Source organism: Aulonocara stuartgranti (genome assembly GCF_965226115.1).
Source record: "Aulonocara stuartgranti genome assembly, chromosome: 18".
Taxonomy (NCBI): Eukaryota; Metazoa; Chordata; class Actinopteri; order Cichliformes; family Cichlidae; genus Aulonocara; species Aulonocara stuartgranti.
Genome location: NC_138954.1, coordinates 17,278,903 through 17,298,379, shown reverse-complemented (window position 1 = coordinate 17,298,379; position 19,477 = coordinate 17,278,903). Strand labels below are relative to the sequence as shown.

The 19,477-nt window shown below is 42.7% G+C and overlaps 3 protein-coding genes across 7 annotated transcripts; 1 reads left to right on the top strand and 2 right to left on the bottom strand.

Annotated features, from left to right (window-relative positions):
- Positions 1 to 950: 950 nt before the first annotated feature.
- sharpin (SHANK-associated RH domain interacting protein) lies at positions 951 to 11,131 on the top strand. Of its 3 annotated transcripts, none has more exons than XM_082513333.1 (9): positions 951 to 1,485; positions 5,006 to 5,180; positions 7,434 to 7,526; positions 7,636 to 7,777; positions 7,881 to 7,971; positions 8,066 to 8,351; positions 9,440 to 9,534; positions 10,042 to 10,149; positions 10,244 to 11,131. In XM_082513333.1, the coding sequence occupies exons 1-9, from the start codon at positions 1,222 to 1,224 to the stop codon at positions 10,292 to 10,294; spliced, it is 1,305 nt and encodes a 434-aa protein (XP_082369459.1). In that variant the 5' UTR covers positions 951 to 1,221; the 3' UTR covers positions 10,295 to 11,131. The 3 variants fall into 3 exon arrangements, with proteins under 3 accessions (XP_082369459.1, XP_082369458.1, XP_082369457.1); XM_082513332.1 differs by having other exon boundaries at positions 952 to 1,485; positions 9,434 to 9,534; positions 10,045 to 10,149; XM_082513331.1 differs by having other exon boundaries at positions 952 to 1,485; positions 9,434 to 9,534.
- Positions 11,132 to 12,080: 949 nt separating this feature from the next.
- gpaa1 (glycosylphosphatidylinositol anchor attachment 1) lies at positions 12,081 to 16,735 on the bottom strand. Of its 3 annotated transcripts, none has more exons than XM_082513328.1 (13): positions 16,625 to 16,735; positions 16,219 to 16,339; positions 15,955 to 16,134; positions 15,714 to 15,825; positions 15,451 to 15,598; positions 15,256 to 15,357; positions 14,966 to 15,162; positions 14,661 to 14,857; positions 14,401 to 14,554; positions 14,220 to 14,291; positions 13,934 to 14,130; positions 13,092 to 13,262; positions 12,081 to 13,003 (listed from the first exon to the last, which is right to left on the bottom strand). In XM_082513328.1, the coding sequence occupies exons 2-13, from the start codon at positions 16,290 to 16,292 to the stop codon at positions 12,760 to 12,762; spliced, it is 1,848 nt and encodes a 615-aa protein (XP_082369454.1). In that variant the 5' UTR covers positions 16,293 to 16,339; positions 16,625 to 16,735; the 3' UTR covers positions 12,081 to 12,759. The 3 variants fall into 3 exon arrangements, with proteins under 3 accessions (XP_082369454.1, XP_082369456.1, XP_082369455.1); XM_082513330.1 differs by having other exon boundaries at positions 13,934 to 14,127; XM_082513329.1 differs by having other exon boundaries at positions 16,219 to 16,379; positions 16,625 to 16,727.
- A 657-nt stretch (positions 16,736 to 17,392) lies between these two features.
- Positions 17,393 to 19,336, bottom strand: exosc4 (exosome component 4). Its single transcript, XM_082514981.1, has 3 exons — positions 19,027 to 19,336; positions 18,012 to 18,218; positions 17,393 to 17,912 (listed from the first exon to the last, which is right to left on the bottom strand). The coding sequence occupies exons 1-3, from the start codon at positions 19,195 to 19,197 to the stop codon at positions 17,553 to 17,555; spliced, it is 738 nt and encodes a 245-aa protein (XP_082371107.1). The 5' UTR covers positions 19,198 to 19,336; the 3' UTR covers positions 17,393 to 17,552.
- Positions 19,337 to 19,477: the final 141 nt, after the last annotated feature.

Sequence of the window (19,477 nt, the reverse complement as noted above, 5' to 3'; positions counted from 1 at the left end):
TGGTACTGTTCTGCATTAATAATTCTATCAATTTTGACATGATTCCCACTGGCTGAAATGCGGACCCCAGACAAAACCCAAAACATCCTCCACTGTGTTTTACAGATGGCTGTAGACACTCACTGTTGTACATCTTCACTGATTTTCTCTGTATACGTTGATAATTTGAACTACACGTTTCAGTTTGGATTCATTACTCCATCAGATCAGTTCATGTGAAATGTGGCATACCTCAGCCACAAAGAGGAGAAAACATCTTTCCCTTCATTAACAATGGCTTCTTGACAGCCACTCCTCCACTGAGACCATATCCGATGAGGTTTCAGTGAACAGCATGAATTTAGCTGAAGGCCCAGATGCATGTCTCAGGTCCTGTATTAGGTCTTTGCTGGATTGTTTCCTATTTTTATAAGGGCATAACTTTCAGATTCTGTTCAACTGTTTTAGATAGTTTTTAGGCCCGACACTCTTTTTTTCCTCCATTTGTCCAGTTTCCTAAATTGTTTTTAGGCACACAGTTTCGAGATATGTCAGGTTTTTGACTAACAGCTCTTTGGGAATCACCTTACTGGTACAAAAGTATTTCACTCTCTCTTTTTTTTTGTCTATCAAACCATGTTATGTTTGGTATTTTTCATAGATCCAACCAAAGAAACTGGAACAAGTTATATGTTTTGCACTAGGTTCAACCCTTTGTTATGCTGCTACAACAATGTGAATTTCCCAACTCTGGGATTAATAAGGGGTTAGTAAAGGGCGTTAACATCCATGTCTTACCATCCATAAAGCTTAAATAACTTATAGCCTACTGGGATGACTGTTTCTTTCATTTTCTTTTTCTGAACAGTGCATATAAATAACATGAAGCAAAGGCAAGTATGATTAATATTAGAGATATAATTCTTTATTAGAGATGATTAGAGATTAATATTTTTAATTTTTAATCCGAGTGTGTGTTTTAAATCTTTCTTATATTGCGCTGTTTTAAAATTGGAGTCGCTGTTTCTTTACGGAGAAGATTTACAGTCGTACTCTTCAGCTTCCTGTTTTGTTTTTCTGTCGCTCGGCTTCGGGTAGACATGGAAGAATTTGCGAGGCGCGGAGACAGCCAGAGCCTCCCCGTGATAAAACGCGCTCTCTTTAAACACCGGTGGACCTGTTAAACCCCGCAGAAGACACGGGCAGCAGTACCGAGCCTCACCCGTCCGTGGTGTCCGCGACATGGCTCTCAGCTCGGGCGGCTGGGCTCCGCCAGCCCCGATTCCTGCCTCGTCCCCACAGGCTGCATGCGGCGGCCCTGCACCTACCGCCTGCTGCAGTACAGTCTTAATGTCCGTCCGTGTTTCGGTGTGCCATTCCGGGATCCGACCGCTGTACCTCCCCGGAGCGGGCAGCGAGGCTCTGCGCCTGCAGCTCAGCATGGACCCGAGCCGGGCCGGAGAGTTCCGACTGGCTTTACGCGATACGAGCGGAAACCGCAGTGTGGTAAGCGTAGACACACACACACATCTGTATGTTTAGAACAAATGCTTTTGTTATCAACCTAAACGTGTGTGTGTGTGTGTGTGTGTGTGCACAAACGCCTTTTTTAAGTGACATTTATATTCTTAACTAACAAAAGGCCTTTACGCGCAGTTTTACGGATCTCATAGCACGACATGTGCACCTTGGTGGATTCAATTTGAGGCACGACAAATCTCAGAACAACAGAAACTCTTTCCTCCAGTTTACACCAGGATCCACTGTGACAATCAAGCGCCTGATAGCAGAGCCTTCAGACTCCCTCCCCGGTGTCGTGCTTATTACCAAACAGTATGTTTTTAAAAGGGGGGTCTTAAAAAGCCTCACATTGTTGTTTTAACGGAGAAGTAGTGTAGTTACTAAAACTTTTAGTTTCGTTTTCATTTTCGGCCCTTCCACGACATAACAGCATCACGGGGGAAGTCCTTTATAGTGGTAAACTCTCCAAATCTTAATGGCAAAATGGCAGGTGGGAATTTCCACGATCCTCTTGTCATCTGAACAAACATGCAGATTTCAGCCTTGTACTGGCAAGTCATTTCTCATTATGTGTGTTGTAGGAAGTCTGTATTTATTCACTGGTATTCTACACCAAATGATTCAAACAGTGGCTTAAGCAGAAGAAGAAGCTTTAGTCATTCTGTTAGCCAGTTAATGGCGTGACTAACCTTAGTGCTCAAGCCCTCCTGTGATTGGAGAGTTGGTAATGACAGATAAAAATAACAGCATGGCTTATCAGGAAAACCACACTGAGCACAGAGGTTCATTTACCTTAGCGCTTTACCACTGTTTCCATTTAGATTGTTGACTGTGGCTCTAACAAAAAGACAGCAGGCAGAGTTGAAGATATATTTGATTTTCATTGGAAGTGACCAGGAATTAGAAATGAGTACAACAGAAGGACAGCTCAGGTTGAGCGGTTTGGAGACAACGTTAGAAAGGCAAGGCTGAGTTGGTTAGAACATGTGCAGAGGAGGGAAAGTGGATATATTGGAAAAGGGATGGTGAAGATGGCGGTGGGAAACATCAGGCACCCCAGGATATGATAGTTATTTAACATTTTATAATATGAAGAACTGTGTCACTAACAGATTATACTTTTGAACAAGAGAAACAGTGTAAGGGTTAAACACAGAATTATGATTCATTTGTGAGTTTGCAGGTAGTTAATTATGCACAATACTGATCAGAACATAATCAGAAAATATAAAAGTGTTTGAGTTTGGCTAAAATGATGAATAAGAATAAAGGTAAGAAAAGAAAATAATCATTTTAGAGACAGGCGTAAGTCTGGCCTGGATCGCAGTCGGTCCAAGTCAGACTGCGACTGTTTGCACAAAATTTGTATCCTATCAGGTGAACTCTGGGCAACCATTTAATCACAACAAGTTACCATCCGTCACAAAATGTGAAAAACAAAAAACAGTACAGTCTCCAGGCAACCACCAGTTTTTTGAAATACATGGAAGGATGTTGCTATCCTGTTTTCACTGAGCTTTTAGCTTTGTCGAGCTAAGAGTGTCCACTGTTGGATGGTTCTTTGGTTGACCCGATTAAAAAGTAAGAGCCAGGAGGATTGCTGTGGTTTATACAATCGAACAACCTCTGGCTAAGAGGATGGCACAATGCAGAGCCCACAACTACCTCTTCAGGCCAGGACTCTGCAGTCTATTTACTCCTGTAGGCCAGTGGACACTTTCAGTGATGTGGATGTACACATATTGGACAGGGATGAGCATTGGGGAGTCTAGGAGGCCACGCTCAAGAAGAACATAGAGGAGATTGATGGATGTATGGTGGATGACGGATGTGACAGAAGAAGATGGTAGGGATAGGGTGAGATAGAGGCGGGTGATGCGCTGTGGTGGCCCTTAAATGGAGCAGCAGAAAGAAGAAATGAATGTTTACAGGCTGTATAAAACACCAAATGTAAGCGTAGTACTTTCAACTTCTAATGTCGGATTAGTTCTCGCATCTTTAGTGCTTCTCATTCGTGAAGTGTCTCCATACTCTTTCCCATGGTTCTTGTGTGGTTTGTGGCGTTTGAACCTGTTGTGTTTGGCATAATTTGCTGTGTTTGTGTGTGTGTGTGTCTATGTGTGTCAGCCCTTCGTTTAGGAGCAAGCTCCTCGATTTGTCTCGGATGGTCCTGCTGCTGTTCAGAGCTACCTATGCAAGCCTGCACACCGTCATCCAAATAATTAAAAAGTATTGCCGCAAAATGTAACGTGTGACACCATGAAATAAATCATGGAGCCTAATATGAAACTGTAGATCTATGATATGATATTTAGACACATTTTTCGGACAGTTTTTGCCCATGCAGCAAAGGGCCACCATTCAGACTCGAGCATGACATACGGTCATTTTTCAAATTTACTGCTTGTTTTTATGTTTTATTGTCTCTCTTTCAGTAACAGCAACTTGTTCAGTTTAAATAAAGCTTTGATCTTAAATACTAAATACTTAAAAACCGACCAATTCTAAGCAGTCTGTGAGACTAAACGTGTATTTTTGCACAATTAATCTGGCAAAGCAAGCCATTTAAAGCTGTTTGGCTTCACATAATTGTGCTTTTTTTTTTTACTACTTTTTGACGATCAAAGGATCAATTAGCAGATTGTGGCATGCAAAAGACATTTCAATACAAACACAAGTTTAATCTTCTCAATACTGGCAATAAAATAAACAAAAAAGGCACACATGCTTAAGCTCACCTCACTTTGCACAGTGTCTGACTGGCCAGATCATAACTTAACTCCCAGATCTGCCCTTTGTTTGTCACATTCACTGTGTGTCATCTTCCTGAACTCTGACAGGCTCTGAATTTGCTTTTGCATCTCCACTCTGACAGATTTCCCCCTCGACTACCGAAACACGTCTTGATTCAACTTCTTTTAGCTCGTCTGTCTCAGCTCAAAGACTTGACAGCCACCCCGCGTTATCGTATCAGACAATGTGCATGCATTCCTTCCGGCAGAAGGCAAATCCATCTTCCCGGCTTTTGTCTGTGCCCTGAAGATCCCACTGCCACAGTGAATGTTCCAAGACGGATTGTGTGTAAAAGAAATCTCTGCTGCCAAATTCACTCACTGATGACACGTCTTTCTCTGTCAAAGTGAGGATTTCACATGCTTCATTTTTCCATGTATCAGGGGATTGTTTCCTTTCTATTAAACTGTGATAGTCCTCCAAAGAGAACTGCAGTTTGGATTTGTTGCATCTACTGTTTGTTTTTTTTCCTCCCTCAGCTCTTGTTCAGTGCAAAGGAGGGTCTTCCTTTTTAATATGCTAAACATTCGTTAGCTTTTCAGGTTTGAGGTGTTTTTTGACATATTAAACAATTAGTCATGTGGATGCAAACGAAAGTGATTTGACTTGTTGGTGTTGGAACTGAGTTTTTGGCTCTAGGATTCATTTGTCACACTTCAGCTAACGTATGGGGAAGAAATTTTCTTACATCACTTTGTGTTTTTACCTGCAGTTTATCGCAGAGTTTGACCTGCGCTCTGTGCAGTATGAGGTCAAGTCCTCTCGCTGCCATGAGATGCGTCTTGTTGCTCCGCCTCACGACTGCATCCGCTTCAACTTCCGCTGCGACCGAGAGGCCGAGGAGTGGGCCACCGTGATGATGTCTTCACTAAGAGAGGCACACAGAGGTCAGTTTGACAATTTTGTTTCTTTATTTCCGATAAAATGAAAAATGGTTTATATCAGTCAAATATAAATGTAACACTCATTAAACAACATTGTACATCCTTTCCAAAAATCCATTTTAGTAAACATTAGGACTAAAGACTCAGTAACTGAAACCAGGCCTTTTGTTGGTTGTTGTTCTGAGATTTTAAGGTCCAGGTCACTAAGATCACCCTTCTCCCCTGTTGTGATACTCTGTTCAGCAGGGCATCTCTACCATGTCTACATACCAAAATGTGCCGAGGTCCTGTCCTGTGATTCGTGTTAACAAGCAGTTGAAAAAGGTGTAGCTAACAAAGCAGCCAGTGAGCATACAGTCACTTGACTCCTTCAACTTCAGCAGGTCGTCTTGACCATGCCTAAAAACATGGAGCTGTGGATTTTAAACCACAGCTGCTGCACAATTCTACTAAAGCAAATCCAGCAAACAGCAACCTATTTTAGTCGATTTTAGTTGCACAGTTTCTGCCATGTTTGCTGTAACTAATTAGATATTTGTTAACGAGTGGTTTGAGAGGACGTAAAGTGTATTTCACAATTCTGTTCCCTGTGACGCATTTTTTTCCGCTGTGTTGCTTCAATTTGAAAACTCAGTTCAACTTTCACCCAAATATCTGCTGAGTAAAGGATCCTCTTCTGCGTTTTGACTGGCAACGGTCCATTTTGAATCAGCTTTGATGAACTGCAAATCTCTTGAAAGCACAAAGCATCAGCGTCCTTACTTTGTGCATACACAGCAAAACCGTTTCTTACTGGTTCTTTTTTACAATGACGCAAAACTTTTTGTCTTAATCTGTGTTGCACTCAGTTTTTGCTGTAACAGTTCAACAAACAAAATGCTTTCAAGCCTCCACCCAAAGGGAGAGAGTATGTAATCGGTCTGTTTCCTAACAGTCTAGCATCCTGAGTTTTCAAGATATCGTTTTCAAATTTCCTGTGATGGTAGATGCCAGAATCAGGTCAAGTTAAAGGTCATACCAAATGTGGAAATCAGTACAAACTTTAAATTAACCACAATTTTTCATGGATCATCTTCAAATTTTGCAACAACATAGTAGGCCTTGGGGGACATGAGTACCTAGGTTGGTTAAGCATTTGACCTTGACCTTCAAATGACCGTGAAAATAAATCCAAGAACACATATGGAGTAATATGTCATATGAAAGGGCATGGAGACCCTGCGACGTCACAATGACGCCGTAAAGCTTTGCAAAAGTCACACAGAGCATGAATAAATGTTTTTTCAGCTTACAGAAGCCAAAGATTTCAGTCAGTTGGGTTCCAATCATGTGGGTGAAGATGATAAAATACACTATTCGAGTATTTAATGCTTCAAGGTCATAGGTCAAAGGTTAGGGTCACACCAATTAAGAAAAAAACTGTAAAGCAATATATTGGTCATTGGGGGACATAAGCTTTTTTTTTCTTCTTTAAAACATTTTTTCAATATAAGATTATATAACTTCACAATGACTCAAAAAGATTAATAAACTACACTTGCTACCCATATTTACAATGCTGACGTCAGCATGTTGTAATAAAAACATCATAAAACATTAAAGTGTCAGTGTAGCCCGCTGAGAGCTCTTGTTTGTAAAGAAATAAAACCTGAGGCGCCCTCTGGTGGCGGCATGCTGATGAACAATCTATTTTTTTTCTCTACCCGTTTTGCCTGTCTCTCTCTCCCCTCATACTTTTGTTTATTACATTTTTCTTTTCATAAAAACGTGAAAATAGGGTTTACCTCAGGTTAAAGGGGATGAATAAAACCATTTGTTAAACCGTTAAAAAGACTCTTTATAAACAAACTGAGTAAATAAGGGCAAATTACTGACCCTTGTTATACTGTAAACGTATTGCACCTAAAAAAAATTTGTGTCTGCGAAACGTAACTCACGCTGTGAGAAGTCAAAGAAAAAGCACTTTAGATGTTTTCTATCTGAGGTTAATGGTAAAAGCTGGAATCAAATCAAAGCAGCGTTACACATGTTAGTTGGAGGAGATAAAGTATCGTTTGGTTTGGGTCAACTGTTATAGGGCGTTAGTCTTTGTATGCTTTTGCTTTGTTGCTTAGTGATAAACGTGCGCAGACGTAGGACCTTTATCAACCCGGTGCAGCAAGTGTAAACACTGATATCGGCTGAACTTGGTATGTGTTGACTTCAAGGCGTTGTAAAGCACTTCAGTGACAAACTTCTCCATCTCTCCTCTGACAGTTGCAAATGTGGATACATACGAATCAGACAGCAAACAGAACAACACGGCAGTGGCGAAGGAGCAGTGGAGCTCAGCCTCGCTCCCGCTGAGCGGTGAGCATCCATGTTTGTCGCCATGGGTTTTTTTTTTCTCTCTCTCTCTCTCTTTACTCACAGTGTAGTTTAATAATGTCACGTTTAATTGCTGTGCTGTGCTTTTCAGAGGAGCTGTGTTTGGAGCTCACCAGGGCAATCGAAGCCGGCGACACGCAAGCTGCTTCACAGCACGCGTCCGCGCTGGCTCGACAGAAAGCGGCGCTGACGATACAGCTGTCGGAAAAAAACTACGCAGATGGGGAAATCAGGTGAGGAGGTGGAGAAACGTTTGGCTGCGCAGGGCTATTCAAGGTCATTATTATGACCGCTGTGTCTTCCAGGGTTTACCCGTGTGCCATGTCTGTGTTGCAGTTTATCTGTGGTGGTGGAGGATGTCTCCTCGTCCTGTTGCGTCACAGTGAAAGTGTTTCCCTACATGACTGTGGCTGCACTCAAGCAACAGGTCAGAAACCTGCTGGTTACAACAGCTGGAAATGTAGCTGATCTTAAATTTGCACTCACTGACTTCCTCCTCCTTTCTTCTTCTTCTTCTTCAGGTATTTCTCGAGTACGGTTTCCATCCTCGCGTCCAGCGCTGGGTGATCGGTCAGTGTTTGTGCACCGAGCCGAGGTCATTAGCTTCCTACGGGGTGCAGAAGGATGGCGATACAGCGTACCTATACTTGATCTCTGCCCGGCAAGCCCGGATTACCCGCCAGCTGTTCCAGCAGGACCTGGAGAGTGCCCTACTCACCACACCTCTCCCCCCAGGCAACGGGCCCACCTCCCAGGACTGGAGGGGTTACAACACCCTCCCTTCAAGGCTTCCCCACAACAACCAGGGTGAGTTCAAGGTACATTGCGATGATGATGTTTCGGTTGCATCTGCAGTGCACTGCTGCGGTCCTGCTAATTAACAACAACACTTGTTAGCAGAGTCAGTCGCAGCCACCTTAACCATCCTCAGTACTTTAGAGCTTTTTGTCACTGATGTGCTGAGATAATACTGATATAAACTGAACCTTTCCTGCTGCTGAATCAGGGGGATGTTGGAAGTTATTGCATAATTAGTTTCATTTCATTAGGTAAAGAAACCCTTCATGGAGGAAGCGTTGCCGCCGAGCAGCCAGCACTCTGTGACCGAACACCGGAGCAATGTTTGCTGACTCGATCATCTTTTAGATTTACTGCGTCTCAAACTCGTGGTCAACGAAGCATAAAGTCTAGTAGAAAGTCACCTGTGTACACATTAAAGTCTCGTGATTTCCAGATTAGTTCCTGACTGCAGAAGATTTGCACCCAGTCTTTAACTGTCCACGTTTTTAACTGCCAGCCTGTCTTATCGTTTTTCGTTGGTGTCCGAAACACCAACATAGACCTTCGTTTCAAGAAGGATGAACACCTGTCCACACACATGGCATCGACCAAATCGAGTGCTTCTGAGCACCAAGATACAGAGTCCCATTTGTAAAACCGATGGTGCCCTGGGAGGAGCAGATAGAGGAGCATGACAGGAGGAAAGGGGAAATAGATATGATGGTACTACGCTGAAATCCAAGCCAGACTGCGTAACGGCTAAATTCCTGAAAAGCATGATGACCGCTGATACTGATGAGCATAAAGTGCTATTAGATTAATTATTCTAATTACTCGCTGTCTTTTGGGGGAAGCTATGTGGAGAAAATACAAGAATCCGGACAATCCCTACGGTTTGAGAGTCATCAAACCTGAATTAACACTGCAGGAAAACAATTCCTAATGTAGGAATTATACATGTTCTGTCAGGAATTTGTGAGTGGGGCTGCTAAATAACCTTAAGATATTATTCAAAAATTACAATTCTTTATTTTGGGATTTTTGTAGGCGTGTGAAAGTCTTTCAAGCTGGATGTAGATGCAGCCAGTTTAACATTGTGTTGTCCGCAGGTACAGGTGGAGGGAGCGACAGACCAGGTGACATCAAAGATGTTCTCGACATTGAGAAGCTGCAGCTGAATGATCATACCAGCAAAGCGAGTAAAACACAGGTATGTGTTTAGTATATGATGCTTCTAACATTGCAGGGACACAGGAATGCCAAACTTGATTAACTCCCCTGCACCCTAATAACAAGGACATGTTTTGGCTCTAGTACGCTGTATAAACTGACCCAGTCATTTTGTCCTGGAAGCCAGCCTACAATATGAAAGAAACTGCTCTGTTCAGAAAAGAGAAACAAGGGTTACCCCTAGTAGGCATCCCAGGAGGGAAGAGTTAAAGGATAGATTATGCTTGGAGTGAATTAAACCTTAAAGTAAACCTGTTTGTAATGCAGTCATAGGTCAGTGTTGGTGGGCTCTGGGCTCTTAATCCCCACAGACAAGAGTTAATGCAAAATCTACCTAATTTTTCAAACCATAGTTCCCAGCAAGAAAAGTAATGGTGTATTTGTTAATTACGAATAATGAACACCTTGACAGCACAGACATTATAGATAAGCAGTATTATTACTTTTGATAGAGCTCTAAATGAACTCCACATGTTTGTGAACTCAGCAGACAGAGTGGGCGTGTCCCTCGTGCACTTTCATCAACAAGCCATCTCGTCCCGGCTGCGAGATCTGCGCTACAGCCAGACCTGACACACAGAGCTTTATCCAGCAGGTACTATAACAGATACCTAGGAATCAATATTTGTTTTACTCTCCTGGACCTTCTCCCCCTGCTGACAGTGATCTTTTTTTCATCTCACACAAAGGAGAAAGGAAGGCGAGAGGATCGGGGAGAGTCTGGTTTAAGCAGCAGCTGACTGCCCTTCATCACTGTCCTGTTTTCACTTCTCACTCACTCGCACGCACACATACATACACACAGAGTGAGAAGACTAATTCTGCCACTTACATGTTGACAAAATACTTACACGAAGCCTGTCAAGTGCACTGAGAGTCCTCTGACAGCTGGCTGGCTGCTGAAGACGGGGCCGTTTGAAGCGCTGTAGCATGACGCAGAGCTGCACCCTTCGCTGCTCAGACGATGAACTGCTGACGCGAAGCTTTGACAGTTTATATGGACATGACCTGACCATGACATACATCTGCATCGAGCCAGATCTCCTTGCTATTTATTTTCCTGTGTGCGTGCGTGGGTGTTAGTGAGTGTGTGTGTGTGCGTGCGTGTGTGTGTGGAGCAAGCAACACAGACAGCCTAATATTTATTTTAGGTGGGAAGAGAAGGGAGGTAAATTTGATTGGAGCTGAATTTGTGGAAATGTCAAACTCCGGTGTCTGCCAACTGTGAAGTGATAAGAAAGGTTGAAGCCTTGTGCAATACCCTATTCTGTCTGTTAATATGACATCTGTTGGTGCCAAAAGAATATTAAAAGTGTTTTTAAAATAAAAAAAGAAGCAGCAGTGGCTGTAAAGAGAAGGATTTGTGATGCATTTACAGGGTTGTTGAGTGCTTTTATTTTTGTATAACATTGTATTACTTGTATTATTTTTACCAGAGGAGCATTGAGTAATTGTACATTTAGCAGCTGATCTAATTTGTTTCTTTGAGATGTGACAGCAAAAGAATGATCTGTTTTCAGTACATAATACTGTAAAAGCTCACATTATCTGAATAAACAAGATGGAATTAAAATAAATGCTGTTTCTTCTGTTCTTGTGAGATCTACAAATGTCACGTTATTAGGCACAGCCTGCTAGTAAGAGGTTGGACCTCTGTTTGCCTTCAGAATTAACTTAATTCTTCATGGCGCAGATTCGACAAGGTGCTGGAAACATCCATCAGAATGGCATGACGGCATCGTACAGATGCTGCACATCTGTCAGCTGCACATACACATACATGATGTTAATCTCCTGTTCCACATCATCCCAAAGGTGCTTTGTTGCCTTGAGATCTGTGATTGTGGAGGCCATGCGAGTAGAGTGAACTCATTGTCATATCAAGAAACCAGTTTGAGATGATTTGAGTTTTCTGACATGGTACGTTATCCTGCAGCCATCAGACGATGGGTCCACTGTGGTCATAAAGGCATGAACACGGTCAGCATCAATACTCAAGAAGGCTGCAGTGTGAATCATAGCCTCAGCTTCCTGCTCCTAGGTGAACAGAATCTGGTGCGATCTTCTGCTGCTGTAGCCCATCGGCTTTAAGGCTCAAGATGCTCTTCAGCATACTTTGCTGTAATGTGGTTATTTCTGGGTCTTATCTTGAAGCAGTGTGGTCTTCTTCTCCAACCTCTAGCATCAAACAGGCATGTTTAACCAGAGAACTGCAGCTCACTGGGTATTTTGTCTTTGACCGTTCTCTGTAAACCCTCCAGATGTTTGTACAGGGCCTTTGTGGAAGTCCTTTTAATCTGTGGCAACAGGTCTGAAATCTTTCTGTAGGAAAAGTGTCATTTCACTCTTTTTTTTGTGTTTTTCTACACTAAAAAAACTATTTTTCATCCATGTTTATTATATTACAGATTAATGTTAAATAATTCTGTGACACGGTAAATGATATCAAATTCGTGAACACCCCTGTCCTAATGGAACGTTTTTATGTATTTGCCGCAGTAAATAAGATGTACGTATGTGCAGTGATAATACAGGAAGGTGTCAAAATGTATTTTATTTTTGGCAGCCATAAATATGAAATAAACACAAACCAAAATTTCAACAAGTATAAAAATATTAGATGTAGTGATGGCTTGTTCCAATGCAGACAAACATTTTAAAAAGAGGCAGACGGCCAAAGTGGTTTCTACCATTATATCACTGTTTTATATGTTGGTACCGAGTCAATGTTTAGCATCCTGTATGATTAATAAAAAAACTGTATTGTTCTTTATGTATCCCCCCAAAAAACCTTTAGAAGAAATCCCCAAAAAAGTCTTTAATCAAAATCTCCTTTTACACAAATCAACCCAACGGTGACTTTTATAGTTATTGGGAAACTCATCCCCTTCATGCAGCTATACTGTGTAATTCTAAGACTGATGTTAAGTAGAAATCAGTTCATTTTGCTCACTTTCAAATAGTTTTTGGTGACTCAGAAATGCCTCTGATGTTTAAAGTCTGAAATATTTTGAGTAAACGTAATAACCAAATGTCCAAACATGGAGTTGGAGTTGCTGCGTCTTCTCCAAGGCAACTACAGTACATTGTTTTTTCCTCTCCAGTGGATTCAACTGGTAATTCTTCACATTCACCCAGCAATGACAGACCTGAGTACATTTCGGAGGGCGGTCGCACTCACGAGACCCTTCAGTGGACCTGTGGGCTACTTCCAGAAGAGGATGTTCCAGAAAAGCAGCCAGCATGGATAAACCAGCAATGCTATGAGTGGGTAGACTAAAGATCCGTACAGGGAGTGGTCCAGGATCCCCTGTGAAATGACTGATAGATACAGCAACCAGCCATCTTGGAAGCTGACAGGCATGTCTTGCAGCTCTTGAAAGAAAAAGACTGAAAACAGGAGCGTGCAAGCTGGGCTGAGGATGACCAAGATGAACGCTGACAAAACCCTGGAGAGAGAAAAAGAGCAGAACACGGTTTTAGTTCTGTATAGTGATAGAGGGCTATGAAGGCCAAAGTGTCTGTGCAGGTGTTTACTTTGGAACGTGGGGTGTGACAAAGGCAGCTAAGGGCACCAGAGTGAGAGCCAGAATGAAGCCTAAGGAGAAGTTGATGAGGGCAGTGCAGCCCAGCAGCACAGCCAGGTACAGCACCGCGACGAGCTTCAGCACTCTCCAGCCCTGCTCCGTGCCCTCCCCCGACAGCAGTCTGCAACAAACAACACAACAGCTCACTTAATCTCCTGCGTCAAGTTAGCCATTGTCTGATAATCAACTAAAAGTTATGTTTTGACATGTTTACAATTTAACTTTATGTACTGAACTTTGAGGGGTAATCCACACAGGAAGCTCACTTTAGTTGATCGACTCATTCGGGCCCCACAGATTTTACGTCGCCGTCCCCTTTTTAACTTAAAGTTACCAAGTGCTACTGACTTTCTGTGGTTTCTGGTCACTTTGAAATCACTTCCTATGTGGATGTCTCTTAAGTGTGTGCACTGATGCATACATAACTCAGTGTGAGAACCCTGAATGATTTGAATTTGTGCTCATACTGAAAACTCAGTTTCATAGTTTGTACATTAATGTTTTGCCCTCCTCGAGTCACTCTACTCTGACATCAGGAACTGTCGCTCACTGGATATTTTTCTCTCTTTTTCTGATCATTCTCTGTAAACCCTAGAGATTGTTGTGTGGGCAGTTTGTGAAATACTCAGACAAACCACTTCTTACTATCATCTGATTGATTGATTAAATATTTGGGTTAACAAGCAGTAGGACAGGTGTATTTAATAAAATGTACAAGGAAATAAACAAGGAAAATCAATTTACACACACACACACACACACACACACACACACACACACACAATGTAGTACCTGTGTGTGTTATGCGGCAACGCCAGGCCTGCTGTGTAAATAGCAATTGCTGTCAGAACCACAGCCTCGGTCTCAGACACAGGGAAATGTTCGACAGCAGTCTCCTGAAAACGGATCGGCAGCGCGTACAGAGCAACTCCTGTCAGGTGGCTGATCACCAGAGGAGTCAACACCGACAGCACTCCTGGACTGGACTGCTGGAAGGAAGCAGATTTTTATTAGTGTTGCTTAATCAGCAAAATTCAGGTTCAGTTTTGATGAGTTTGTCTTAGCACGTGTGTCTAACCTGATCAATGTCAGCAACTCCATCCTCTGTTGTCGATGGTGGAGTATTGAGTTGAACCCACAAGTCTAATGCCTGTATTACAGTCAAGGAAAAAAACTGAAGGTTGAATTTGTTCCCACCCTGCTCTCAGCTGTTATTAGGTTTCTTTTATACATTTCATTTCATTTTTATTTCAGGATACACGAAGCAGCAGAATAACGGCGAGCAGGCCGAAGGCTGGCATGTAGTATCCAATAGAGACAAAGTGAGAGAGTGACGGCATGAGGTAGAAGAAGTAGGACTGGTGCAGGCGCTCCAGGAGGTTATTCAGCTTACGATACATTCCTTCCAGCAGCCTGCAGGACATTCATTTAGACAAAAAAAAGATCATAAAAGTGTCAAATTACAAGCAGAACATAAAAGCCTTAAATATAAACAAAATCAGTATACACCATCTCTGACCTGCCGATGGTAGTGGCGTCAGTCTTGTACTGCCGGAAGCTGTTGACACCCTTGATGGTTGCAGCTTCGATGTGGTAGCGCAGAAACAGGCCGTGGTCTCCCCAGGGCCGCCCACTGGCCTGCTTCATCACCATCAGCATCATAGTCTGCACAGCGTGGTTGTACCCTGACACGCTATCCCAATCGTTCCTTTGCAGCTGTAAACACATCCACAAAGAAAAGCTACATAACGACTCTCCAACACATAATCTTAGCACTCTGCTAACCATGCACAGAGCAGAGTGCGTCTGTTTATAAGCATTTACCTTGCCCTGGATGGTGCAAAGAACTCCTATCTTCTGACAAAAGGCATAGAAGAGGTTTGCTAAGTCCAGGTTGGGTAACTGGCCATTGAGGCCTTCCAGTACCAGGTCCAAACTGGTGATGACATCACTGCTAAGCTCCAGGGACAGTGCTGCCTGAATTGATCCGCCACGGCCTTGTAATGGAGACCACGACATACCTGGATGAACCATTTCAGCAGTAAAGTTAACTTAGTTGTACATCTCTTTCCTTTATTTTACTGTACTGTAACTAGATACACGTGTTTGATCACCTGTAGTGTTGGTGTGATGGTAGCCCTCCAACCAGGCCTGCATACCAATCAAATCATGCTCATTGACAAGGAAGATGATGTCCTTTGCCCAGTAAATCTGATCTATTAAACAAACAACATTCATTAAACCAAGAAAAGCAACTGCAGCATCATTCAAATTGTGGAGGAGGAGAGGGGAATGAGTGTTGTACTCACTTCTGAAGTACTGAGCCAAGCCGAGAAGCAGTCCCACAGCCTGGTTGTTGTTATCACCTGGGCTGCAGGGAGCACTCAGCACCAAGGCTTCAGTTCGTGGAGCTCTAGGAGCTCGAAGGATACCATATACATTTGTGCCTTTTACAATCTGCCAAGAAGAGGAGACAGCACCAAAAACAAAGTCATGAAATATTCATAAAGATTATGCAAACACCAGTCTGTCTCTTGCTGAGAACAAAATCAGTTTTCCACGATAAACGTACATATCGCTCTTTGTTTTCATCAGGGAAGGGTAGTGTGCGAGAGAAGCTCTGAGTAAACACTTCCAGTCCTCGATCCTGCATATTCTTCACAAGCCAGTCCACTGGCATCCCACTGCAGAGAAGCAAATAGTCAAACAAGATTACACTAAAAACGATCAGACTTCTACCTAGACTTGAGTTTGAAAAAACAACAAAAAACTAGGAACTGCATAAAGACCCACAAGCTTATAGTAAACCTTACCCAACTTTCTTCTTATGGGCTGCAAACTCCCTCCCTGTGGCCAGCGCTCTCTCCCCAGCTGGAAAGCGCTCCTCCACCATGGTAGAGCCCATGGCATTCTCTGACATGTATGTCCGCAGAGTGAACGGCTCAAAGGCCAAACCCATGAACCAAGCCACACCGGCAAAGTAGCAGACCACACTAAAACAAGACAGAAGTAATATTAATAGAGAGAGAGAGAGCTAAACGAAAGTAGGCAGACGGTTCGCACTGACTAAAGCTCACCAGATTGGGGCATTGAGGCGAGTCAGCATGCTGATCAAAGCCCGTCTTCTGTTTGGGTCAGATAGCAGCCCCATATTATCAGCTGTAACGTTACTCCAAAGCCTGGGTTTACTGGCGGATCCTGAAGGAAACACACTAACAATCCGTCAGGATAGCTGCCGCTGAGGAATAAACATCGATATGAAGACATTTATGACCATTCGACGCTGCGGTAATCACGCCTTTATATCGAGCTAAGAAATAGCTTCCTGGGATCCATTGTCAGAGCATCTACTGACAGCTGAGGTTAGCCAGGACGATTTCGCTAAATGGTAAATGTTTAAACCCGCTATACCCTGCAAACGCGTTTTTAAGATGTTTAACAATAACTTTGTATTATTTTGCAGAATGTATATGAAAAACCCACCTGTGTCCACTGGTCACATCCACCTTCAGAGGTGGGGCTTTATCGCAGAAGCCGCTGCTGGACGTTTTCGATTTCCTTGTTCCTGCGGGAACATTACTGCGGCGCACCGACTTCCGCTCAACCAAGTTAAAAATAAAAGAAAGTAAAACAAAATAAAACGACACAAAGAAATATTGAAAATACTCGATGAATAACCTGTTCCATCGTTATTTTAAGGTACATGTTTAAAACTTCCCATAAAAATTTTCTTAAATGCCTAAAGCTCGTAGTTTTCATTTAGCGTGTGAGTTTACGCGTTTATTTAGTTTTAAACATCTAAACTTAGTTTTTTTTAAATTATTATTTATTGCTATAAAATGTAGAACATCAATGTGGTAGCTTGTGGTAGCTTGCCAGTGGAAATATATATATATATATATATATATATATATATATATATATATATATATCATCTCAAAATGTGTGAGCTCAGAAGTAAGACAAAATTTCAAGAACTTAGTAACTTAAACTTTTGAGAAAAGGTTAAAATTGCAAAAAAAAAAAAAAAATGGAGTTGGACAAACAAGCTTCCATCGTAGACAGTAGGGAGCAGGTGGGGAAGATAACCGGGAGTGATGGAGGTGTGTCCTGGAGAGAAGGTCAGTAGAAACAAGAGAGGATACGTGTTTTAATGGCAGGTGGAGAGGTGAAGCTGCAGGAGCAGATGTCATATAAGTAGACAAGTTTGAATACCTCCCTCATAAATAAACAACCAATAAGGAAACGATGCATGACTAACATATTTATTATTAAATTTATCACATTCATACAAAAGTATTCAGTGACTGATATAAATGAATTAAAGGTTAATATCATTTGTAAATATTTAAAGTCCAATAACACTTTCAAGCTGCACTTGGAATCCACATGTTCCCGCTGCCGTCCCACGTCACTCTCCGGTGAGCACCGAGGCTTCTTGAAGATGCTGCCTCACCACCTCATCCAGCACTTTGCTCACACCTTTACAAGCAGTCATTGCAGCCTCAATCAGAGTCTCGAGGTGATCCTGATGCAGTCTGGCATCCATCTGCAGCAGAGCGATCTGTCCACCTCGGGGCAGAAGCGCTAAAGCCAATGAGCTCACGCCTCCATTTTCCTCCGCGTAGCACAGGTCAGCAAGGGGGGTCTCATCCACAAACCCCACAGTGCAGGCACACACATAGTCCCGCATGGGGATGCCAGCGTCAATCACTGCCAATGTGGCAGCATTCACGCACACGCTGTAATTCCCTCCGTCTGACTGCAGAATCTGTTGAAAGACGATGGAAACGTGCTTGTGAACAATTACAAAAAAATCTATTTCTGCAATAATACCTCTCACCAGATGAAGCGTCAGTCCAACACGAACCTTGACATAGATATCAATTTGAGATCGAGGGTACAGCTGGGTCATCACAGCAGCCTCAAACGTCTGCTTCAGGTGGAGGCTCATCTCAGTGGATTTGCGGTCTCCGTGTGGTCGTCTCTTCCTCTCCGCTGTGCTGAACGTGGCCATGCTATACTGGCAGTTGATAACTGCTCGATCATGAAGAGTCCGACTTCGAGAACCTCGCATCTGGAGGAAAACGACAGGTAAGAACTGATGTACAGCTTGGACTGGACGTTACTGTGCTTACACACTGGAACAATGTTAACTGCACCCAACATAAATAAATGCTGCAATATACACCAACTGGACACATTTTTTGGTGCACTTGTTCGACGGCTTGTTAACACAAATGGAATATAAACGTATCATTTGCACAGAGTCAACCTGATTATTGTTGCTGACTGTGTTCATCCCTTTATGATCACATCTTGGGATGTTTGCTTCCAGCAGGATAGCACCCCACGTCACACACCTCAAACAGGTTTCTTTAATATTCTCAAATGACCTCTACAATTACCATGTCTCATTCCAAAGGAGCACCTTTAGGATGTGGTGTAACAGGAGATTAATATTATGGATGTGCAACCAACAAATCAGCAGCCACTGTGTGATGCTATTATCTCAATATGGATTAAAAAACTCAAGTGGAAAAGTGTTGTTGAATTCATACCATTAAACAAGGTATGAATTCAACAACAAGTGTAGAGAATGTATATGCTATCATAACTTTGATTTCAATTCATACTTCATGCTGTTGAGCCTTATATAAAACTTACTACACATCCCGTCTGCTTTGAGCAATAATTTAATAATGATACCACACTGTGCAAGTACTGCTACAAGCAAAGGGTCTCGCTGAAAATGCCCCTTTCTCAGGTATTTACACTATATTATATCAAAATGTGGCGACTTTATGTTACTGGTGTGATGACCATAATCAAATGCATTTTATTGTTTATCCCCACTAACCCTCTCCTCCATCCGCGGCACTTACTTCGTGGGGACCGTACACCACGGCCAGAGCTTTGGTGTTCCCCTGCTCTAAATACGCAGAGCCGTCGGCCTGAGTGAACACACCCATACGGGCCTGAAGCTTCCGCAGCTCGGTGGCTTTCCTTCCATCTAAACGGTATCCTTGATCAGACAGCAGTTCCAGGCCCGCCATGTTTCCGTAAACTTCGAATGAACGGCAACGCAGCGTCCCACGTGTCTCCTGCTACACTACATTACCCATACGCCGAGTACCTAATAGAAATACGGCAACAGCATAGGTCCAAACCGAACGACAACTTCCGGAAAAGAAAACCAGGCAGAACGGAAACCATGAGAAGCACAGTTAGTATCCACAGTAAACCGTTTTCATTGTGTTTAATACTCTGGTTTCACGTCACTGGTGGCTATGGTCATCTTTTATATACACTGCTGTGGTCCAAGTTGTTCATACC